This window comes from Mobula birostris, chromosome 6 (genome assembly GCF_030028105.1).
Source record: "Mobula birostris isolate sMobBir1 chromosome 6, sMobBir1.hap1, whole genome shotgun sequence".
NCBI classification, from domain to species: Eukaryota; Metazoa; Chordata; class Chondrichthyes; order Myliobatiformes; family Myliobatidae; genus Mobula; species Mobula birostris.
Window position 1 is genome coordinate 46,120,624 of NC_092375.1, and position 25,824 is coordinate 46,146,447.

At 38.3% G+C, this 25,824-nt stretch overlaps 1 protein-coding gene across 3 annotated transcripts in view; it reads left to right on the forward strand.

The window, feature by feature from the left end:
* The window catches only part of LOC140199016 (vang-like protein 1), a 59,290-nt gene extending 41,216 nt beyond the window's left edge, over window positions 1-18,074 (forward strand). For all 3 annotated transcript variants that reach the window (XM_072260398.1, XM_072260399.1, XM_072260396.1), the window contains 4 exons: window positions 11,470-11,603; window positions 12,138-12,270; window positions 13,494-13,728; window positions 14,260-18,074. In XM_072260398.1, the coding sequence (XP_072116499.1) occupies window positions 11,470-11,603; window positions 12,138-12,270; window positions 13,494-13,728; window positions 14,260-14,520 (763 nt within the window). In that variant the 3' untranslated portion in view covers window positions 14,521-18,074. The remainder of the gene's footprint in view (window positions 1-11,469; window positions 11,604-12,137; window positions 12,271-13,493; window positions 13,729-14,259) is intronic.
* Window positions 18,075-25,824: the final 7,750 nt, after the last annotated feature.

Genomic DNA, 25,824 nt, shown 5'->3' on the forward strand with positions numbered 1-25,824 from the left:
AGGTCATGCCCTGGGTGCTGCAGGTCCTTAGTAATGGACGCTGTCTTTCTGAGACACCACTCATTGAAGATATTCTAGGTACTTTGTAGGTTAGTACCCAAAATGGAGCTGACTAGATTTACAACTTTATGAAGCCTGTCAGAATGCTCTCCACGGTATAACTAAAGAAATTTTTGAGTGTACTAGATTATAGAACTAGTGGCTAAAAACGTTTATTAAATCACTTCATTGTCCAACGTGGAATTAATTCCAAGTTTAATAAGAACAACAGATTTAATTTTGAGATTCCCATGATGTGACAAGATTTGGCCAGAAAATTGAAGCTATGAATTAGCATTTTGTATAAGTTTAATTATAGGAACATAGAAAATAGGTGCAGGAGTAGGCCATTTGGCCCTTTGAGCCTGCACCGCCATTCAGTATGATCATGGCTGATCATCCAACTCAGAACCCTGTACCAGCCTTCCCTCCATACCCCCGATCCCTTTAGCCACAAGGGCCATATCTAACTCCCTCTTAAATATAGCCAATGATTAATGAAGACATCTGATGTAAAACAATAATGCATCATCAGTGGGGATGGGAGAGGTTCCGGAGCATTGGAGCTACAGATGTTGTTCCCTTATTCAAGAAAGGGAGTAGAGATAGCCCAGGAAATTATAGACCAGCGAGTCTTACTTCAGTGGTTGGCAAGTTGATGGAGAAGATCCTGAGAGGCAGGAATTATGAACATTTGGAAAGGCATAATATGATTAGGAATAGTCAGCATGGCTTTGCCAAAGGCAGGTCGTGCCTTACAACACACATCAAAGTTGCTGGTGAACGCAGAAGGCCAGGCAGCATCTCTAGGAAGAGGTACAGTCAACGTTTCAGGCTGAGACCCTTCATCAGGGCTCCTCTTCCTAGAGATGCTGCCTGGCCTGCTGCATTCACCAGCAACTTTGATGTGTGTTGCTTGAATTTCCAGCATCTGCAGAATTCCTCGTGTTGTGCCTTACAAGCCTGATTAAATTTTTGAGGATGTGACTAAACACATTGATGAAGGTAGAACAGTAGATGTAGTGTATATGGATTTCAGCAAGCCATTTGATAAGGTACCCCATGCAAGGCTTATTGAGAAAGTAAGGAGGCATGGGGTCCAAGGGGACCTTGATTTGTGGACCCAGAACTAGTTTGCACACAGAAGGCAAAGAGTGGTTGTAGGCGGGTCATATTCTGCATGGAGGTTGGTGACCAGTTGTGTGCCTCAGGGATCTGTTCTAGGACCCCTTCTCCTCTTGATTTTTATAAATGATCTGGATGAGGAAGTGGAGGGATGGGTTAGTAAACTCGCTGATGACACAAAGGTTGAGGGTGTTGTGGACAGTGTGGAGGGATGTCAGTAGGATGCAAAACTGGGCTGAGAAGTGGCAGATGGAGTTCAACCCAGGTAAGTGTGAGGTGGTTCATTTTGGTAGGTCAAATATGGCAGAATATAGTATTAATGGTAAGACTCTTGGCAGTGTGGAGGATCAGAGGGATCTCGGGGTCCGAGTCCATAGGACACTCAAAGCTGCTGCACAGGTTGACTCTGGTTAAGAAGGCATATGGTGTTTTGGCCTTCTTCACCCATGGGATTGAGTTCAAGAACTGAGAGGTGAATGCTACAGCTATATAGGACCCTGTTCAGACCCCACTTGGAGTACTGTGCTCAGTTCTGATCACCTCACTACAGGAAGGATATGGAAACTATAGAAAGGGTGGAGAGGAGATTTACAAGGATGTTGCCTGGATTGGCGAGCATACCTTATGAGAATAAGTTGAGTGAACTTGGCCTTTTCTCATTGGAGCAATGGAGGATGAGAGGTGACCTAATTGAGGTATATAAGATGGTGAAAGGCATTGATCATGTGGATAGTCAGAGTCTTTTTCCCAGGGCTGAAATGGCTAACATCAGAGGACACAGTTTTAAGGTACTTGGAATTAGATACAGAGGAGATGTCAAGGGTAAGTTTGTTATGCAGAGAGTGGTGAGTGTGTGGAATGGGCGGGCTGCCGGCGATGGTGGTGGAGGTGGATACAATAGGGCCTTTTAAGAGGCTCCTGGATAGGTACATGGAGCTTAGAAAAATAGAGGGCTAAGGGTAACGAGAGGTAATTTCTAAAGTAGGTAAGTGCGTGTTCGGCACAGCTTGTAGGTTTTCTATGTCCTATTTTCTAAATATTAACCAGCAACTAAAAGCAGAAGCAACACACAAGATGCTGGAGGAACTCAGCAAGCCAGGCAGTATTAATGGAAAAAAAGTACAATTGATGTTTCGACCCGATGCTTAAACTGCTACCACTAGACAGGCTGATAGCAAACTTGGATCTTATCCATTTTTTGTGCCTGCCTGGTCACTGCTGCTGAGGATATTATAAACATGTTGGTGTCCCATCTGACTTTTGCACAGAACCTTCTAGTGGGAATTGTTTGATTGCAATCAGAAGCAAAGCTCTAACCCCAGAGAATCAAAGCAAATTGTTATACCTGTGGCGAGAATCTAGCATGTAATCTCGGGCTCTACATTTGAATTATTAACCATTGGCTTTTTTTTTACCTTTTTTTGTTTAAACATTACATTGTATTTCTTTATGGTCATTGTATGTCAATAACATGTAACATATCTTTATAATGGAACTTCTTCCAGATCCATGCTTATGTGTTTTTTTCTTTCTTTTTATATCTTTTTATTGAATAAGTATACAAAGGGTGAATCATAAAGGCACTAATACACTGTTAGAAATTACAGGAGATATTAATAAGAAAAAATTGATACAAACAGTGCAATTTAAACAAAAAATAATATGGTAAAATAATAGTATACTAATTTTTTTATATATCAATAGAGAAAAGGAAAAAACCCCGAAAAAAAAAAAACCCACCATGAAACTAAACTAAAAGCAAAGCAAAGCAATGGGCTAACCTGGAAACAGGTAGAGTTAAAGAACTTAAAATCACATCCTCAAACCCGACCTCCATTAAGAACAGTTTAAAAAAAAGCAAGAAGGGAATATGGAACAAAAAAGAAAAATATGGAACAAAAGAGAAAAAAAAATTACATTAAATGAAAATATTGAATAAGAGATCCCCAGGTCTGTTCAAATTTAAGTGAGGAATCATAAAGATTACTTCTAATTTTTTCCAAAATTAAGCATAATATCATCTGAGAAAACTAAAAAAAGGTAGTTGGAGCATTAGGCTCTTTCCAATGTTGTAAGATACATCTTTTCGCCATTAAAGTAAGAAATGCAAGCAGTCTATGGGCTGAAGGGGAAAGATTACTGGAAATTTTAGGTAATCCAAAGATAGCAGTAATAGGATGAGGAGAGATATCTATATTCAATACCTTTGAGATAATATTAAAAATGTCTCTCCAAAAAGTTTCCAGAGTAGGACAAGACCAAAACATATGAGTTAAAGAGGCTATCTGCCCCAAACATCTATCACAAAAAGGATTAATATGAGAATAAAAATGAGCTAATTTATCTTTGGACATATGTGCTCTATGAACAACTTTAAATTGAATTTGGGAATGTTTAGCACAGATAGAGGAAGTATTGACTAATTGTAAAATCTGCCCCCAGTCATCCACGGAAATAATAGAACCCAATTCTTGTTCCCAATCTGACCTAATCTTATCAAATGGAGCTTTCCTAAGTTTCATAATAATATTATAAATAATAACCGTTGCACCCTTCTGACATAGATTAAGGTTAATTATAGTATCTAAAATATTTGTAGGAGGAAGCATTGGAAAGGAAGAAAGTATAGTACTTAGGAAATTTCTAACTTGAAGATATCTAAAAAAATATATTCTTGGTAAATTATATTTATTAGATAATTGTTCAAAAGACATAAGGGAGCCATCTAAAAATAAATCCAAAAACCATGAAATACCCTTAGTCTTCCAAACTTGAAACACACGATCCGTGAAAGAGGGAGGAAAAAATATGTTACCTAAAATAGGGATCGCTAGCCCAAATTGGTTGAGATCAAAAAATTTTCTGAATTGAAACCAAATACGCAAGGTATATTTAACTATCGGGTTAGAGACCAGTTTGAGGCGTTTCAAATCAAAAGGAAGAGAGGAACCTAAAATAGAGCCAAGTGCATAGCCCTAAGCAGGTTGTAATTCCAATACTACCCATTTAGGAATGGATAGTGTATCTTGGTCAAGTAACCAAAATTTCGTATGTCGAATATTAATTGCCCAATAATAGAATCTAAAGTTAGGTAATGCTAGACCTCCATCTCTCTTGGCTTTCTGTAAATGTATTTTACCCAATCTCAGGTTTTTATTTTGCCAAATAAATGAAGAAATTTTAGAGTCAACTTTATCAAAAAAAGGATTTTGGAACAAAAATCGGTAATGCCTGAAATATTTATAAAAATTTTGGCAGAATAAACATCTTAACTGCATTAATACGACCAATCAAAGTTTAAATATAATGGAAACCATTTAGATGAAAGTTGAGTAATATGATCAATTAAGGGTAAAAAATTAGTCTTAAATAAATCTTTGTGTTTACAAGTAATTTTAATCCCAAGATACGAGAAATAATTATTAATCAATTTAAACGGAAAGTTATGATACAAGGAAAGTTGTTTATTAATCGGAAAAAGTTCACTCTTACTAAGATTTAATTTATAACCTGAAAAAAGACTAAATTGTGCTAATAAATCTAAAGCAGCAGGGATAGATTTTTGAGGATTAGAAATATATAAAAGTAAGTCATCAGCATAGAGTGATATTTTATGGGACTTTAAGCCCCGAGTTATCCCAATAATATTTGGAGATTCTCGAATGGCAATTGCAAGAGGTTCTAATGCAATATCAAATAATAAAGGACTAAGAGGACAACCTTGTCGAGTACCTCGAAAAAGAGGGAAAAAAGGTGAGCTTAAAGAGTTACTACGGACCGAGGCCATAGGAGAATGATATAACAGTTTGATCCAGGATGTAAATTTCGAACTAAAATTAAACATTTCAAGCACCTTAAATAAGTAAGGCCATTCTACTCTATCAAAGGCTTTTTCAGCATCTAAAGAGATAACGCACTCAGGAACATTTTGTGAGGGGGTATAAACAATATTTAACAGTGTGCGAATGTTATAGAAAGAGTAACGACCTTTGATAAAACCCGTTTGGTCTTCCAAAATAATAAAAGGGAGTACTTTTTCTAATCTGTTTGCTAATAATTTAGAAAAAATTTTAGAATCAACATTTAATAAAGATATTGGTCTATAAGATGCACATTGAGCAGGATCTTTATCCTTTAATATTAGAGAGATTGACGCTCTATAAAAGGACTCAGGAAGTTTACCAATTTTTAGTGAAGCCTCCAAAACCCTACAGAACCAAGGGATTAATGAAGGTGCAAAAAACTTATAAAATTCCACGGTAAACCCATCAGGGCCAGGCGCTTTCCCCAGGTTCATAGAGGAAATAACATTCTTAATCTCATCAGTAGTAATGGGAGTATCAAGCATAGAAGACATATCCTGTGAAATCTCAGGGAAATCTAGGTTATCTAAAAAGTCATTCATATATTTAGAGTCTCGTAAAGACTCAGATTGATATAAGGAAGAATAAAAATCAAAGAAGGTTTGATTAATCTCCGCATGATCAAGTATCAGTCGATCATTTTGATTATAAATCTGATTAATTTGAGATTTAGTATAATTAGATTTCAATTGGTTAGCCAACAGTTTACCAACTTTGTCACTGTGTACATAAAATTCACTTCTTGTTTTCTTTAATTGGTTTACAATCGAGGACAAAAGTAATAAACTGTGTTCCATTTGAAGTTCAGTTCTTTGTTTATACAACTCCTCAGAGGGAGCTGTAACATATTTCTTATCAATTTCCTTAATCTTGTCCACAATTACCAACTCCTCCTGCTTCAACTTCTTCCTCAAAGCAGCAGAATACGAGATAATCTGACCACGAATATAAGCTTTAAAAGTATCCCAAAGAATGTTCACAGAAATATTCTCTGTGTAGTTGATTGTAAAAAAGAGATCAATCTGTTCATTCATAAAGTTAACAAAATCCGAGTCCTGAAGCAGCAACGAGTTAAATCGTCATTGTCTATTACTTTGTGTATTAACCTGGATTTTAATAGAAAGCTTGAGTGGAGCATGGTCCGAAATGGTTATAGAATCATAATCACATTTAATAACTGAAGAGATAAGCCGAGAGTCAATAAAAAAATAATCAATTCTTGAATAGGAATGGTGAACATGTGGGGAAAAAAAGAAAAATCTTTTTCCCGAGGATGCAAAAAACGTCAAATTTCCGTTGACCCAGAATCAGAGAGGAATGAGTTAATCAAAGTTGCAGATTTATTGGGTAAGGTCCGTAGAGGAGCTGAATGGTCCAAAACTGGAGATAAGCAAGTATTAAAATCTCCGCCCCAGATCAATGAAAACTCATTCAAATTCGGGAACCGATTAAATAATGATTTATAAAATTCTGGACAGTCCATATTGGGAGCATAAACATTAACCAAAACTACCTTTTTATTGAATAGTAGACCACTAACCAGTAGAAATCTACCATTCGGATCAGAGATAATATCATGTTGTATAAAAGTAACTGAGGAGTCTATAAAAATAGAGACGCCTCAAATCTTAGCGTTAGAATTCGAATGAAACTGTTTACCCTTCCAGAATTTAAAGAAACGAAGTCTGTCCCCCCTTCGCACATCGGTCTCTTGTAAAAATAGAACATGTGCTTTAAGTCTCCGGAATACTTTAAAAACTTTTTTCCTTTTGATAGGATGATTAAGACCATTAGTATTCCAGGAGACAAAATTAATAATAGACTCCATAAACCCTAAAGTCAACCCGCAAAAAAGAGGATTGACGATAGGTTCGACCCACGAACCAGGAAAGGGAACAGAACAAACCAGAGATAACGGGAAGGAGAACGCAACCAATACTTCAGTAATGTAAATAGCCCAAGAAGAAAAAAACTAAAACGTGAAGCCCCTCCCACCACCCCCCACCCCATGACCCCAAGGCTAAATCTAAAGCAGACCTGCCAGAAAGAAGCAAGCACTAAAACTACCCCCATGACTTCCAATAGACGCTCCCTAAAAATAGTGTAAATATAAAAAAGATCAGCTGGTTATAAAACAGTAAAAGAATAAAAAAAGATCAGTTAAGACAAACACAATATAAAACAGAGAAAAAACAGAAAATATAAAGAAAACCGTAACAAACCACAGACCCTATTATAACCAAAAAAAGGAACGAAATTATTAATATAAACTAGTTAAGAAAACCTACAGAGAAGAGTACGATTAAAGACTACGAAACTTAAGGCCTCAAAGGAAATACACGAAATGATGCTGAGGGAATAACCACCCAGAATCCCCAAGGAAAAAGAAAGGGATGACGCAGTTAGAAAGAAAGTTTGGCAACCATATTAATTAATCAAAAATAAACTTTTCTGCCCATATAAAGCAACGAAAAATTAAACCCGACAGATTCACAACCTCCGATCAAACGGAGATAATTAAAAATTACAATTAAGATGTTGAAGGTGAAAATTGATCCAAATAACTCTGGGCATCCGATGGAGATTCAAAAAAACGGAGAGCTCCGTCAGGCATGCGGATCCTTAAACGCGCAGGGTAGAGCAGCGCTGGTTTTAAATCCATCTTGTAGAGTTCCGACATCACAGATCTGTAACGAACCCGTTGATCCCGAATCTGTTTGCTGAAGTCCTCCGCGAATCAGAACTGAAGATCCAAAAAATCAATGTAACCTTTAGATCGAACAAATCGAAGCAGTTTCTCCTTGTCTTGAAAGTAATGAAAACGTAAAATGACATGCCGAGGTTTATCTGACTTAGACGAATATGATGGAACTCTGTGAGCCCGATCCAATAACGGTGGTTGGTCAGGAAATACGGTAGGGAATACATCTTTTAAAAGTTGAGAAAAAACTTTATAGGGTTGTCAGATTCAACAGCTTCACGAACACCAATAATTCGAATATTCTGCTGTCGCATTCTGGATTCTAAGTCAGAGTTTTTAAAAGTCAGAAAGTCCAGTTTTTTCTTCATTGTAGTAATTGTTTCTTCAATTTTCTCCATCTTGAGTTCATTTTGTTGCGTGGATTTTGGAAGATTAGATATAGCCGACTGATGTTCCGTGATAGATGTTTGCATTTTATCGATTGAATCGGCAATTTTCTGGAAATTAATTGAAATTTCCGCACGAATCAGCTCCGTTATAGAGGTTGAAATTTCCCTTTGAATTAGATCCGAAATAGCTTTCAGAGTCAACGGCGGTTCAGTCGGAGGGAGATCGGTACCTTTCAGTCTAACCGGAGGTTTGCCGTCTTTCCCATTTTTTCCGTTCTTGGACATAGCGGACCTTAAAAGCATCCGAATATCAAAAGGCCCAATTTGTTTCAGATTATTGTAAAAGTCGATGCCTTAATGGTTAGTTAAAATATAGCTGATCATAGGGAAAAAAACTCAGAGGTAATGGTGCAAGTCAAGAGCACGACTTCACTCCATGAGCTCTACCGGAAGTCCCCCCATTTTATCTATGATTTTAAACCTCAAGTGTCTTTACTGAATGATCTTAACGAAAATTACAGATAATATTCTCTTTGACTGGCAATGGTATACTTTCTCTGTACCTTTCCTTTACTGTCTCCTGTGATGCTAACATGTCTGTTTACACCAAGCTCCTTCAGTGCCTCTCTCCATTATATATTTCATTGCGGTTGTACTCTGTTTGTTCTTAGTGTACCCGAACATTCCTGGCCAACATACATTAAATGGCAGTTTTTGAGTTCTGTGACATCTCAGGAAAACTTCAGCAATTTCCTCTTGTTTTCTTGGTCACCATCCCTAACATATCTTAATCAATATCCAACTCTTTCATGTTTCTCCCTCCCTAGGCTGTCTGCACTGTCAAGCTATGTCAAATCTCTAGCCTTTATTCTGTCAACCATTGCTGTACTAACCAGCGCAGGTTCTCTACCCAGCCACTGATTGTACACCTCAAATTGCTGTTCTTTTAGTTCAAAGTGCATTTATTATCAAAGTATGCATGCAGTATGCAACCCTGAAATTCGTTTTCCCCACAGATAGTCACGAAACAAAGAACCGTGGAACCAACCCATTCAAAGAAAAATATCAAACATCAAAACCCTGTCCCATGCCCTCCACGCAAAAAGAATTTGCACGAACGGCAACAAAAAAGATCAAAAGCACAGAATACAAAACACAAAAGTCATATTTCAGTACGGTTCAGCTCAGTGTTCATTATCTGCAGACCACCAGATTCAAAAAAAACTCACCCAATAGTAACAAAAAAAGCAACTAGAAATGGAACACATCATAGAAACTGAGTTAGAGTCCAAATCTACAATCTGCATTGATTTAAGGCCCATCCACTATCAAGGGAGAGGGATCGCTCAAACTGAAAGACCTTCCCTCAGGAGCAAAGAGACTGCTATGTGCAGACACCTTCGCAGCAGCGAACAAGAGGCCAGTAGGCAGCGCTGAGCACTTGGTCACCTTCCGCACTCACGTCTGATTTCAGTCTTCCTCAGTACTTTGATCGGCAAGAGATGGAGTCGGTCACTGGCCTGTCTCCTGGCTTCTTGGCCACCATGCAGCACACCTTGGTCACAGCCTCGTGGAACCCTCTCAGAGGCAGCAAAGCATCAGGTCAACCCAAAATCATACTGCTAGAATGAAGATTACAGGCTCCAACAGTAGCAGAACCATATCTAGTAAAAAGAACCTGTAAAAGAAGTGAAGAGAATTGCTTCATGGCCCATCTTGTAGACTACCTTTGGTAGTGTTCGCTGGTGCCGTCTTCTTCTGGTCCTTTACCTTGCTTTAGCTTCATCACCTCCATCACCTTACTTATCTATAACTTTGGTCATAAACGTTCCTTAAAAATTCTCCTCTGCCATGAGCCTGGACCATTACATACCATGTGTACCATTTTCTTGACGTGGCATTTGCAGAGGCACTGGCATTTTGGAAATCGTGCAGTATCCCTTAACTTCTCCAGACCTCCTGTTCCTATAACCCAGCTCTTCATCAAACTTTAGGTCTTCCTCACAGTAATGCAGTTTTATTTTTGGCACTAATAAGCACTGTTGATAATTCTAAATTAAATGCATTATCTGACTGTGATTTTGATGAAGGGTCTTCAATCGTAACAAAATGAATTCTTGCAGAATTTATTTTTGTTTCTGATTCCACCAAATGCAGTTCAGTTTGCTTTCAGACCATTAATCGTTTCCATCATATCAAGAAATAGGAGTTTAGATCAGTGATCCCCAACCTCTGGGCCGCGGACCGATACATTGCCGCGAAGAATGCAGTGGTACTGCAGTAGTCGGAACGCACCCAACACATCTTTAAGAAAAAAGCCGAAATAAACAAGCTAATTAATTAGGGCACATACTGGTTCACATACTGAAACAAAATTCCAGCACATTTAGGAACAAGCAGTAGCTGCCGCATTATATAGCAGTCTAATTATATTACTTAGCTTGTTTATTTCGGCTTTTTTCTTAAAGATGTGCTGGGTGCGTCCTGACTACCGCTGCACCACTGCATTCTTCACAGCGATGTAATTGTCTGTGGCCCGGAGATTGGGGACCACTGGTTTAGATGAAGGGTCATTGACCTGAATCATTAATTGTACTTGTCTCCATAGAAACTGCCTGACCTGCTGAATATTTCTATTGTATGCTGTTTTTATATCAGTAATCCCTAGCTGCTCAGTTACTGAAACAATTGCATTTGTCTGTCTTGGATTGGAGTAGAAAGTTGGCAGATAGAGCATGAGTAGTGGAGGGTCAGAATGCCAAGAATACTAAGTTTTAATATTTATCGTTGAACTAGAAATTAACAACAGCACTGATGCTTAAAAATGCAAATCTACCAAGCCTACCAATCATCCTCACAGATTTACGCAGAATAATTTGACTGCTGGTTGAGAAATTTGATTCCAAGCATCCTATCCAAGCTAATTGTATCCCAATGATGTCGTTTTAAACATTCATTTTAAATGCATTCAAGATAGAGCAGAGCATTACGCATAACTAAACCTCTATATAATGCGGCAGCTACTGCTTGTTACTAAAAGTTCTGGAATTTTATTTCAGTATGTGAACCATTTTCATCATTGGTTTATCATGACTGAAATTGAACTCCAGGCAAGTGCCTGGCATTCTTAATGTTCAAATTTCCTCTATGATCCATCAAAATGTTTTGCCATGTTTACTCTGAAATTCTCAAAAGGTGCTGAATCCATTCATCATGATTTAAGCTAAGTGCTTGGCAATGTAAGAACAAATTCTAAAATATTATGGTTACAGAATATTCTGTGTCTAAGGTAGGAACTAGTTAGTTGCTTGTGGGTTCTACATACTTCAGCTGCATCATCTTGTGTCTGCAGTATCCAGCGGGCCGCACTTGTCATACTGGAGAACTACTACAAGGATTTCACTGTCCATAACCCAGCACTCTTAACTGCTGCGAAGTCTCGTGCTGCCAAGCACATGGCAGGACTGAAAGTCTACAACGTGGATGGTAAGTCAGTACAGAAGTAATCCAACCAGAAAGTGACACTTGGCTTTAAAAGGACAGAAGCAGAAGTGGGCCATTCAGTTTCTTGTTTCTCTTGTGGCAATATGATTACGGCCATTCTTTTATCTCAGACACTTGGCTTAACTCTATATCTCACAATTTCTTACAAGCTCCAGATTTGGTTTCATCAGGACTCTATAAAATTGCACAGGAATTCCCTACTCTTATCGTCTTGTAATTAAGATAATATACAGTGCACTGTCCGAATTGCCTATTTTACCTGCATGCTCATTTTGAATATTCTTGCAGAAGACATACAGGTTGGTCTAAACACCAAAACTTCCAAACTCTCACAAGTTTTCAAAAAAAATTTTTTATTGAACTGAAAGAACTTTCTTTTCCTGAAAGAACCTTGCATTTCATTAATGGTCTTGCCTACTGTTATCTTCAGTAGACTGCTACTGATCAATATTAATGCTTAAGGATGGCCTGAATACGCAGAATTTATTTTATCCTGAGCAACTTAACTATTTCTAGGTCCAGGAAACAATGCCGCTGGGCAATCTCGTGCAATGATAGCTGCTGCAGCAAGGAGGCGCGATTCGAGTCATAATGAGCTGTACTATGAGGAAGCAGAACATGATCGGAGAGTGAGGAAGCGACGTGCAAGGTAATGTCAAAATTTTAGGCCATTTAGTCACTTGAACCTGTTCTATCATTTAGTGAGATCTAGTTTGACCTGACTTAATATTTGTCTTTGCCTCGTGTCTCAATAACTTTTAACAAAAAAAAATCAATTTCAATGGCCAGAGAAAGGAAGCCTAAATGAAAGGTGTGATTGGAGAAAGGCAAAGTCTTATAGGTTAAATCTGAAAATATTCCATCAATTTGATCTGAAGAACTAGAAAATGCAGCATCTTTTAGCCAGTATAACCTCTGTTACTTGGTACACCCAATACACTGGGTATAATGATGCCATTCTGTTAGCCAGAGCATGACGTAATCCATGCATGTGGTCCTTCTCAATCTCCCAGTTTCTATTGAGCTTCTACTTCCAGATTTTCAGTTTTGAATGTACCCATATCAAATTCCATTTGCCACAACTTTGCCCAATAATAACTCTTTCAATTAAGAGACTTCTGTCTATATTGCTTTGTGATATCAAGAAATGTGATTCTGTTTCTTTCTAACATATGTGTTCTGAAATTGTCAAAGGAGAGCTGAAAGGATACCCTGTGAGCTAGTTTTATGTTTTTTTCTATAAAGACCTAATCTGGTTCCCTTTTTATGTTACTTGCCTGTTTAAAACTTAGCCATTACTGATAATTACACTGTAACAAGTAAAGTTCAGTCTCATTGGGTAAATTAAAACAAGTACCAATGGATCAGAAGCCAGTGTGCAAACCGCATATTTCTTCACATCTATTTTACAACCTTGTCAGCATTAAGTGTTCACCCTCAAGAATCTCTTTCATTCTCATTATGGCTTCAAGGTAATTTTGATCACTGTTACAAACAATTACAATCAAAATGCTGCTTTAAGGAGGAAGGTTTGTAATTTTTCTGGAAAGATTTGGAATTGTATTCAAATTAACCAGTCTCGATGGGATCCAGTATTGCAGAATGATTTTATTTTTGCCTACAAGAGGTTACAAATCATTTAACTAAAAATATTTGTAAAATGCTTTTATTGTTTCTTTACCTGTTCATTACTGAGCAGCATGTAGCTGCTTATTTTAGCCAACATTCCTTTCAATCAGCCTGACATTCTGGTCATAATTTCTGATGCAAATATGGAAATTGCAGTATTGAAAATTGCTATTTGAAACAAACTGTGGAAGGAGAGAAACTTTGGAAAAACTAATTCTTGTTTTGCTAATGGTAATTCTTCAGGCTGGTGGTAGCAGTTGAAGAGGCTTTTACTCACATCAGGAGACTTCAGGATGATGAGCAACAGAAAGCTCCTGGAGAAGTGATGGATCCCTTGAATGCTGCACAGTCCATCTTTCCTTCGATGGCAAGAGCATTACAGAAATATCTACGTACTACGAGACAGCAGCACTACCACACCATGGAGAGCATCCTGCAGCATCTGGCATTTTGTGTTACCAACAACATGACTCCAAAGGTATGCTTCATGCAAGTGATTTGCTGATCTGCACAAAATCAGCATACTCTGAGCACTTTCCTTAAAATGTATACTGCTTAGTCAAAATTAGTATTTTCAGCACAGCTTAATTTAACTTTGTCAGAGCTGTCTGGATTTGACTCTGATTCATAGCTATAGTTAAGAACTGGGATTAGAGTGATGGGGAGAGTCCATCTAGTGAAAGATGAAAGGAGAAAGCACCTATTTGAAAACTTAATGTTTGTCTCATTTGCTGGAAATGTCAGGATATGAAAAGGATGACATTAAAAGTACAGACTTTAACATAAATTGATCTAAAACAATTACTTTGATATGTGAAGCTTCCCTCATCTAGAGACTAAGTAAGATATAGGAGCAGAAAGTTACCAGAATTAGTGTGAAAGAATTATCTGCTCATTTAAATTTGGTTTTTGCTGAAGCACGAAGCGCATGCTTCACATTTTATCTGATATATTCTTTACACTTTTTGTGTATTTCAGAACTTTCCTCACTGTTTTGTTTAACTTGTAGGCCTTTTTGGAGCGTTACCTGAACCCTGGACCCACCCTCCAGTACGATAAGAACAGATGGTTGGCCAGTCAGTGGACATTGAGTAGTGAAGAGGCGGTGACCAATGGGCTAAAGGATGGCTTGATTTTCACACTGAAATGTCTTGACTTCAGTCTGATAGTCGTAGTGAAAAAAATTCCTTTCATCAAACTCTCTGAGGAGTTCATCGACCCAAAATCTCATAAGTTTGTGTTGCGTCTTCAGTCTGAGACATCAGTGTAAGCTGTTAATGCCAAGGACACATGGCAGATCGGTCAGATAATCCAACTGCACTTTGGATGGGGAAGGGTGTTTATCTTTTGACCATGTTTAGATTTTTTTTTTCCTAAATACAGGACACGTATACTTTCCGGTCTAAATCTTCAAGAAAATGTGCTTCACCTATCACGGGCTTGCCTATTTTGCCCCAATTGATGAGAACTGTATCAGCCTGCTTCCAGACACCAGCATAATAGTAGTGGACCTCTAGAAACCTGAACATTTTCCACTTTGAGAAAAGTGCACTGTCTTTCCACTTGTTTCTAGAGAAACCTTTTTTTTTCCATATAGACCATCTCACCCTCTAGAGAAAGTACTTTGGAAATCCTAAGTGTGTGTTTCTTGAGATTTGGACCTTTCTTTTAGAAGATTGGTTACAATAGCTGTTAATGGCGAACTGTTCTGCAAATGAAGATGTAGATAGATTCCATCTATCGAGTCCTAGTGTTCTAGAGAACCAGCTTTTCCCAGATAATGTACTTGGAAAATTTGGTTCAGGAATGTAGACTTGCACAGTGTAAGCATTGTTACAGAGTAGATAGTGTTTTATCCAATACGTGGAGTTTTTGTAGATGTATTGCCTTAGGCAGGTAATGTAAAGATAGGGGAAAAATTTCCAGACCCACGATCAACCCTCCCCAATCTAAAATAAAAATTGGAAGTAATTTCAGCTAAATTGCTTTAAGAGGGCTTGAGAAGTGCTTGAGGAAGGAAACACTAAGACACATCCATCTGGGACACAAGAGCACACTTGTACAGCAAAGAACAAGCATTAATTTTGTCTTTTGTGTATCTTTAAATCATGCACACTAAAATCAGTGTCACATATTTCCAAAATTTTGAGGCATGTAAAATACTCCAAATTTAATTTTGTTTGATATCCTGGAATCTGCCCAGTTGGAACTGCATTCTTTAACCGAGGACTCTTAATCATTTTCTTCACACTTTTACCTCTTGTAGTGCAATGCAGAATGTGCCCTGCTGGCTCACCTCTTGCCCACAATGCACTGCACACCCACTTAAGGAATTTTTATACAGAAATGTTTGCTGTCTGAATTCTGTTTGAGAAATGATTTACTTTTTACTTTTTTTTAAATGGTTGTGGCCTTTGAATTTTCTATTTTATTTTTTAACAAAACTTTGTTTTTACCAATTTTTAAATTGACATTTCTTGTGTATAAAGAATGTTTTATCAGATCAGGAGCAGAGTACAGTATTTGGTCAACGTGTATATCAGATCGAGCCAAGCAACCATCTAAACATTTGTCAAATTACTGTTTGCAACAGAAAATGATTTTGGCTTGTTTTTCCCAAAGTCAAATATCATCTGACAATGAATTTACTAATTGATCTTACAGCAAGGCTTGATTTGTGGTTTCAATTTTAATATCCTTTTGATTTTGCCCTAAAGTTAAATTTTCATTAGAAGGCTTCACATATTGATTGATGGGATGTGTCAAGATATCTTTCTGTCTTCTTGTTCAGTTTACTTTAATGGTTTTAATTGACAAGTAATGCATAATGGCAATGGGTAGGGTAAATCCCACCAGAGCGGTAGCCCAGCAGCTCAAAGTGCACTCTCTAGCTTGAAGATATCAAAGCTGCCTAGCAATCTAAATGGTTCCTTTTGGTCGACCTGTGTCAGCTTGCAGTTTGACTGTTGGATGAAGTATCACGTAAAAGCTTGCTCCCTTTAGTTGGAAATGAGAACTGACAGGAACCAATTCATACTTCTATCATGTAGTTAACAACACAGTACTATTGAGAGTGCCCTTGGTGCGCATTTGGGGTACCAGTACATTGCTACTTTTATTCCAGTTGTGTCATGTACAGTGATGAAAAGACCTGAGCAAATGGACTAAGAAGTTAATGACTGTGAATTTCTTGTCTATGAAATATTATTGGATAATGTATATTTAAAAAGAATAAATTCTCTAGGGAGCTAGACATATTGACAAGGAAACAGGAACTGGCTAAACATAGAATAGCAGGAAAGGATTTGCCACCTAGATGTAGCCTTAATAGGTTGCTGAATAAGCTTTGGTTCTCTCTAATAGAAAACAATGACCGGAAGAACATTTGGATAGAGGTTCTTAACATTCTTTAAATACAGAAGTGGTATAATTATTGCCTCTTGAGTAGCTGCTTTAATACCATGCAGATGGAAAATACTTTCCTTTATGCATAATCTCTACTGTCACTACCTCAAATTTAATTACATTCCTTTAAACAAAAATATCAGAGATGCAAGGAAACTAACAACTAATGCTAGCTAAACATTTAATGCAAAAACTTTGGGTCCAATTATTTGAATTAAACTTTTCTTTTTCCCATATGTGTTTAAAGAGCATAAGCTTTAGTATTTAGATTCATGTGGTAAAATGTCCCTTGTTTCTGCTGGAAGTATTGAGGCATGCAGGTCCCGCTCTGAGCACTGTAAGTCCAGTGTATTCCCTGAGGGAACATGCCCATAGTACAGTCTGTGATGCCTGTGCCATGTTTTTCCCTTTTTGTTTCTGGTTTCGATATTCATATACTATTCATGGCTTCACCTCCTAAGAATTCTAGGGTGTCACTTGCTCAGAAACCACTGTACCATTGCCAAAGATAGTCCTACTGCATCCCACCCTTTGAATTAATGGTGAGGAGAGGTCATAATCTGATGATTTATTTCATTTCGAGAGATCTTATGAACAGAATATTTAATGGAAACACCCACTAAGATTTCTTGACAGTTTTAAGAGGAAGACGTCTATAGGAGTTTCCATCCTATTTAGTCTTCCTTTGAAAGTAAATGTCAATTTTGCATAGGAGTTTATTGACATTTCCGGATAGTTGGGTGAGCTCACCAGGGTTTTTCATTCTATGTCATATGAAGCTATTGCAATTAGATGATGTTACAGTTCTCTATTCTGTTTATAATCTGCAAGGGTCAGAATGTTTTAACCCTGTGTGGATGGCCTTGATGAACAGGGACATCACCACAAATGTTCATTTATATTATGCAACTTGATTCCATTGTGGTCTCAATATGAATGTAAAATGTATCAAGTACAGTTGTCACTGTAAAGCAAAAAAGAATTGTTGGCCACCATTTTTGGCAGCCAAAGTCATTGCTGTAAGATTGATTGGTAACTCACTTGAGATTTCTAGTCTTGTGAAAGTGTTATTGAATTGTCACTGTGTAACTACTGTTCACACCTAATTTTATACAAGAACTGATTTTTACACAATTTCTATTGTATATCCAAGGACTATAACTACAAGCTTCTGCACCTTGTACTGGAACAGAATTTGTGGATTTTAGGGACAATATTTGGAATTACAGAATTTTTAATCCAATTGAATAGGTGCATGATAGACACTAACAATTGTGTGTGTATTTAGCCTTAGTAATTTATTTCTTTTTGGAATCATTCTCTAAATTTTACATTTTTGTAACAAATTGCAAAATGTTTTTTCCACACCAGGTTTTGTACATGGAGTCTCCTGAAAATAAAGAGGAAAGCTAGAGCTGTTCTGCTTGGTTGTTGAATATAGTTTTTTTTTCTTTAACTTGTCCTTGGGTGTTGGCAATACTCTTGGGACACTGTTTCAAGCTGCATTTAAAGTCAATATATAATTGCCCTCAAAGTGCCTGTAATAGTTAAATAGTTGTGCAATAATGACAGTAAGCATTAACAAAAGGAATTAAAACAGTGGAGCATTGGTGTTCTAGTGCTTAATAATGTAATACATTGCTGGTCTGTCATGATTCTTAGCTAGTGAAACTTGAAATTCATGTTATCTTTGAAAGGTAACATCAAGCAAAGGTGAGATTTCCTCAGGATCCAATGTCCAGGGACAATTAAGCCAACTTCCTGATACAGCACTTTATTTTATAAATAGGGCTTGTAACTTATTGTATTCACATGCCTAGGAAAATATCAAGAATAATTCATGGTATGTGAAGTATAGTAATATGAAATGAAATTAAGTGATATGAAAGTAAAAGAGCAATACTGCAGCTTCACAGAAGAGGACAAATTTTGAAAATTACGATCCATTCTGACGCTGATATAATTAAAGGAATAATCTGTTATTTTAACACTATATGTTTCCCATAGAACTTCAATGCATTTTTATGCCTTTTGTTTAACAAAAGTCCATGCACAATAGTGAACTTGAAATTACAGCTATTTATTCAGTTTCTTGAACTGTTAGTAAGCCAGGAAGTTTTTCTGTCTTAGGAACTTTGAAACCTATATTTGTAAATTCACTTGCTAGCCTGAAAGTGAAGTTGTAATTGAGTCACAAACCTTTTTAAATTAGATCATCAAATGCACAATTCTTCTGTGGGGAAGTTGTTGGGAATGGGAGTGGAAACAAAATTTGCATGTGCTAGATGTTCATAACAAAGCGTGAGTCTAAGTTTAATTGGAGCTTATCCAGTCATAACTGATCAGTGAACTTTCAAACCCAGAGTAACATGCATTAAATCTATTTGAATAGCCACTCCATTTGAAAGAGTTTTAGATATGATCAGTAACAAATTGATTTCAAATTCACTATTTTATTTTATCATCTGCCTTATAGTATAATTTGGCTGTGACTCAATCATTGATGTGATTCTCCCATACAACTGAAGCCTCAATCCTGCTCTAGCAGCCAATCCTGACGTGAAACTAGAAACGCTTGGCCTCAAGGATTGGTTAAGGAATAGGCTGCATTTAAATAGGGAGCTTTTCTAATCCCCGTCTCAAAAGGTTTTATACAAGCACAACAGATTGGTTGTTGCTTTTTTTTGGGGGGGGGGAATGGGGGTGGAAATTCAACCTCTTTAATTATAGCACACGATACTGAACTGTCTGTAGATATGGAACAAGGATACAGAAGTTTGTGATGCATCAATAAATTTGGAAGCTTGATGCTATTATATGATCTGCCAGTTGCTCCTAAACATTTTCTGTTTAGAGAACTTCACTGGTATGGGAAAAGTTCCAAATTTTCAGAAGTGTGCAGTTGAATATTTGAACCTGTATGTAAACATCAGACTGCAGATGCTGGAGTTGGAGTGGGGGGGGTGTTGGTGATAAATACAGGTGGGGCAAGGTGTTGTCCCAGTGTTTCCTGCACTTGTGTAGAATTTGTCAATTTTCCCACCGTTAGTTACTACTCTCCATCCTGCTCATCTGGACTGTTGATGATCCTCTGTTTTCTGGATCTCTGTCTCGAGCTCAGGAGACAGACATCTGCTATAAACCTACAGGCTCCCACAGATATCTCAACCACAAGTGTAAGGATGCAATCCCATTCAGTTTCTCATTCTCCAGATGAGGCTTTTGACTCTAAGGCAACCAATATTTTCTATATATTCTTACCACTCATCCTTGCCAGACAAGAGTTCCCTGGTCCTCACATTTCACCCCACTAACTTCTGTATCCAGTATATCAACCTTCTATTTCTGCGAGGACCAACAGGACCCAGCCTCCTGCTTTCTGTGGTGGCTGAGCTCCATAATTCCTGCCCGCTGTTGGCTCCCCAGCTACTCCCAATACTGGACAATTCAGTGCAATAATTGTCCAATCTAAAGATCAAAACAATTCCTGCTACAGAACAACCCTGGACTGGAGCCATAAAAAAAGTTGTACTTCTGTAACTCTGGACATAAATTATCTGATTTTTCTGCTGTTTTTTTTCTTGTGTAACTGTGGCAGGAACCAGATTTCAATAAGGTTAGCGCTATTTCAACAAATAAATCATGACCTTGAATTATGTTTGCTGTTTTCATCTGCACCTCCCAATACTATTTTTCAAGCAGATGTGCTCAACACTACTAACTTGTGCACATTGCTTCTCCAAGTTCAGAAGAAGTTGGAAGGGTCGTAATTGTTGGCAATTCAATCAGTCCTCCCATATGTTATTGGGAGGGACTTATTTTTAGGGGCAACACCTTGTCCCACCTGTATTTATCACCAACACCCCCCCCCCTCAACTTTTAGGAAATGGAATTGCAATTTAATTCCATGTCATAATGTAATGACATTAGGATGTCTTTTGGCTTCTGCAATAATTTTATTGGGTCTAGCATGTTCATACACAGTACACTACAATTGTTAATACTATAGATAATCATCTTGGAACATGCTAAGAACAGTTAAAGCATCCTGCCATTGAGAGGGTAACAGTATAAATGGCAGGACATGCTGATATTGTAAAGCACAACATACAGTTGCAAGAAAAAGTTTGTAAACCGGCTGCCATTACCTGGTTTTCTGCATTAAATACTCATAAAATGTGATCTGATCTTCATCCAAGTCACAATAATAGACAAACACAATCTGCCTAAGCTACACACAAACAATTGTGCTACTTCTCATCATTACTAAGTACACAATTTAAACAATCCCAGTCTAGGGTCAAAACAGTATGTGAACCTCTGCGGTAATTGTGGGCCGAAGGACCTTTAGCGTGCTGTAAATTTCTATTTCTATGTAATGCCTTCTACAAAAGCCATTTGGATTCAGGTGTCCCAATCAATGAGATGAGATTGGAGATATGGGTTGTTGAGGTGTCCTGCCCTATTTTTAAAAAAACACAAAAAATCAGGATACTGACAGAGCCTGCTCTTTTCAAGAAAGATCTGTTTTTGTGCACCATGCCTCACTCAAGCAACTTAGAGGACCTTAGAAGAAGAATTGTAAAGATGCATGAAGCTGGAAAAGGCTGCAAAAGCATTTCTAAAGACTTGAGTGTTCATCAGACCACAATGAAAGAAATTGTCTACAATTGGAAATTCAGTACTGTTGCTACTCTCTCTAGGAATGGGTATCGTGCAAAGATCACATCAAGAGCACAAAATGCAATGCTGAAAGAGCTGAAAAAGAATCCAAGCATAACAGCAAAAGACCTGCAGAAATCTCTAGAACTTGCTGAAGTCTCTGTTCATATATCCACTATAAGAAAAACACTGAACAAGAATGGTCATGGAAGGACACCATGGAGGAAACCACTGCTCTCTAACAAAACATTGCTGCATGTCTCAAGCTTGCAAAAGACAACCTGGATGTTCTACAATGCTTCTGAGACAATGTTCTGTGGACAGTTAGGAGAAAAGTTGAACGTTTTGGTAGAAATCCACTACATTTGGAGGGAAAAGGGTACTGCACACCAACACCAAAATCTTATCCCAACTGTGAAGCATGGTGGAAGGAGTATCATGGTTTGGGGCTGTTCTGCTGCCTCAGGCCCTAGAGAGTTTGCAATCATTGAAGGAACAATGAATTCAAAATTGTATCGAGACATTTTACAGGGGATTGTCAGGGTAGCGGTCCATCACCTGAAGCTTAATAAAAGTTGGATGATTCAACAAGAGAATGATCCAAAGCACAAGGGTAAATCAAAAACAAAATGGATTAAGAGTAAGAAAATTTGTGCTTTAGAATGGTCCAGTCAAAATCCAGACCTTAACCCACAGATGCTGTGGCATGACCCAAAGAGGGCTGTTCGTGCAAGGTATCCCAGAAATATTGATGAACTGAAACAGTGTGGGGGAATGGTCTAACATTCCTTCTCGCCATTGTACAAGTCTGATCAGCAGCCACAAGAAATGTTTGGTGGAGGTTATTGCTAATAAAGGAAGTTCTACCAATTATTAAATACAAGGGTTCACATATTCTTCCAACAACACACATCAAAGTTGCTGGTGAACACAACAGGCCAGGCAGCATCTTTGGGAAGAGGTACAGTCGACGTTCCGGGCTGAGACCCTTCGTCAGGACTAACTGAAAGAAGAGCTAGTAAGAGATTTGGGAGGGGGAGGGATGGAGCCAAGAGTTGGACAGTTGATTGGCAAAAGGGATATGATAGGATCAATCTGATAGCCTCCAACCTGATGGCATGAACATTGACTTCTCAAACTTCTACTAATGCCCCACCTCCCCCTCGTAACCCATCCGTTATTTATTTATATACACACATTCTTTTTCTCTCTCTCCTTTTTCTCCCTCTGTCCCTCTCACTATACCCCTTGCCCATCCTTTGGGTTTCCCCCCCTCCCCCTTTTCTTTCTCCCTGGGCGTCCTGTCCCATGATCCTTTCATATCCCTTTTGCCAATCACCTGTCCAGCTCTTGGCTCCATCCCTCCCCCTCCTGTCTTCTCCTATCATTTTGGATCTCCCCCTCCCCCTCCCACTTTCAAATCTCTTGCTAGCTCTTCTTTCAGTTAGTCCTGACGAAGGGTCTCGGTCCGAAACATCGACTGTACCTCTTCCTAGAGATGCTGCCTGGCCTGCCGCGTTCACCAGCAACTTTCATGTGTGTTGCTTGAATTTCCAGCATCTGCAGGATTCCTAGTGTTTACATACTTCTTCCAGCCTGGACTGTGAATGTGAGAAAACAATGTAGTCAATAAAGATATGAAAAGTACATTTGTTTGTGTTATTAGTTTAAGCAAATTGTGTTTGTCTATTATTGTAACTTAGTTGAAGATCAGACCACATGTTATGAGTAATTAATGCAGAAACCCAGGGAATTGCAATGGGTTCACAAACCTTTTCTTGCAACTGTATAGAAGCGAGTGAAATTCCTAGATATATATTGTCATTCCTTTACATTTAACGTTGGCATAATAAAGTGGGCTTGAATAATCATCGAAGATATCTATGATAAACATATACATGCCCATATGTGTACTCGATGTCAGAATCAGGTTTATTACAGCACGGAAACAGGCCATCTTGGCTCTTCTAGTCCATGCCGAACGCTTACTCTCACCTAGTCCCACCGACCTGCACTCAGCCCATAACCCTCCATTCCTTTCCTGTCCATATAGCTATCCAATTTAACTTTAAATGACAACATCGAACCTGCCTCAACCACTTCTGCTGGAAGCTCGTTCCACACAGCTACCACTCTCTGAGTAAAAAAGTCCCCCCCCCATGTTACCCCTAAACTTTTGCCCCTAACTCTCAACTCATGTCTTCTTGTTTGAATCTCCTCTACTCTCAATAGAAAAAGCCTATCCGCGTCAACTCTATCTATCCCCCTCATAATTTTAAATACCTCTATCAAGTCCCCCCTCAACCTTCTACGCTCCAAAGAATGGAGACCCAACTTGTTCAACCTTTCTCTGTAACTTAGGAGATGAAACCCAGGTAACATTCTAGTAAATCTTCCCTGTACTCTCTCTATTTTGTTGACATCTTTCCTATAATTCGGTGACCAGAACTGTACACAATACTCCAAATTTGGCCTTACCAATTCCTTCTACAATTTTAACATTACATCCCAACTCCTATACTCAATGCTCTGATTTATAAAGGCCAGCATACCAAAAGCCTCCTTCACCACTCTATCCACATGAGATTCCACCTTCAGGGAACTATGCACCATTATTCCTAGATCCCTCTGTTCTACTGCATTCTTCAATGCCCTACCATTTACCATGTATGTCCCATTTTGATTAGACCTACTAAAATGTAGCACCTCAAATTTATCAGCATTAAACTTCATCTGCCATCTTCCAGCCCACTCTTCTAACTGGCCTAAATCTCTCTGCAAGCTTTGAAAATCTACTTCATTATCCACAACGCCACCTATCTTTAGTATCATCTGCAGACTTACTCATCCAATTTACCACCCCATCATCCAGATCATTAATGTATATGACAAACAACATTGGACCCAGTACAGATCCCTGAGGCACACCACTAGTCACCAGCCTCCAATCTGACAAACAGTTATCCACCACTGCTCTCTGGCGTCTCCCAACCAGCCACTGCTGAATCCATTTTACTACTTCAATATTAATACCTAACGATTGAACCTTCCTAACTAACCTTCCGTGTGGAACCTTGTCAAAGGCCTTACTGAAGTCCATATAGACAACATCCACCACTTTACCCTCGTCAACATTCCTAGTAACCTCATCAAAAAATTCAATAAGATCTGTCAAACATGACCTTCCACACACAAATCCATGTTGACTGTTCCTAATCAGACCCTGTCTATCCAGATAATTATATATACCATCTCTAAGAATACTTTCCATCAATTTACCCACCACTGACATCAAACTCACAGGCCGATAATTGCTAGGTTTGCTCTTAGAACCCTTTTTAAACAATGGAACAACATGATTAGATTAAAAATTGTGCAAAAAACCAGAAATAATATATATTTAAAAAGTGAGGTAGCGTTCACAGGTTCAATGTCCATTTAGGAATCAGATGGCAGAGGGAAAGAAGCTGTTCCTGAATCGCTGAGTGTGCGCCTTTAGGCTTCTGTACCTCCTACCTGATGGTAACAGTGAGAAAAGGGCATGCCTTGGCTGTTGGAGGTCCTTAATAATAGATGCTGCCTTTCTGACACACCGCTCCTGAAGGCGTCCTGGGTACTTTGTAGGCTAGTATCCAAGATGGAGCCGACTAAATTTGCAACCCTCTGCTGCTTCCTTCGGTCCTGTGCAGTAGTTCCCCCCACCCCATACCAGAGAGTGATGTAACCCATCAGAATGCTCTCCACGGTACATCCATAGAAGTTTTTGAGTGTATTTATTGAAACTCCTAATGAAGTATAGTCGCTCTTAAAACTCCTAATGAAGTATAGTCGGTCCAACAATTACAGTTAAATTTGTACTTTTATGCATATTCCGGCATTCAGGAAATATATCCACTTTATTTTTAAAATATGAGTATTATTTGATTCTAAGAACCACTACATAAAGAGTTTTTAATCATTTAATTTCATTTAGAATTCATTAGATGCAAAAGCTTATAAGAAGAGGAGAAATAGCGTTTCAGTTTAAAATGTAAATACTTGTTTCAGGAAGTGACTTCCAGTTATTCTTTGATTTCTTTTTCTGTATGTTACGTACCCCGTAACTGGGTTGCCAAACCAGCAGAAATGGAACGCTCGTTGGAGTCTGTGATTACCAGGAACTAATAAAGTTTTATTAAAGAAATAAGTAATACAGTACACTAATTGCAAGGATATAAATGTAACAGGTTAGCAATGATAATACACACATATACACAGAAATAGGGTAATAGGAATCAACTAAGCTCTATCGCAGTCTAGGGGTAAAATGATCAGTCTTAAGTGAAACAGAGTTCAGTTCAGTTTAGTGCAGTTCGAAGTAATCGCTGTTGTTTTACCGTTGGGGGAGAGAGAGAGAGAGTGAGAGATGCAGTTGGTTTCGGGCAGACCTTTTGATGTCTTCTGATTCCACTGCGGTGACCGACTGTGACCCCTCCATTCCGGATACGACAGTTCTTCCGCGGTGAAC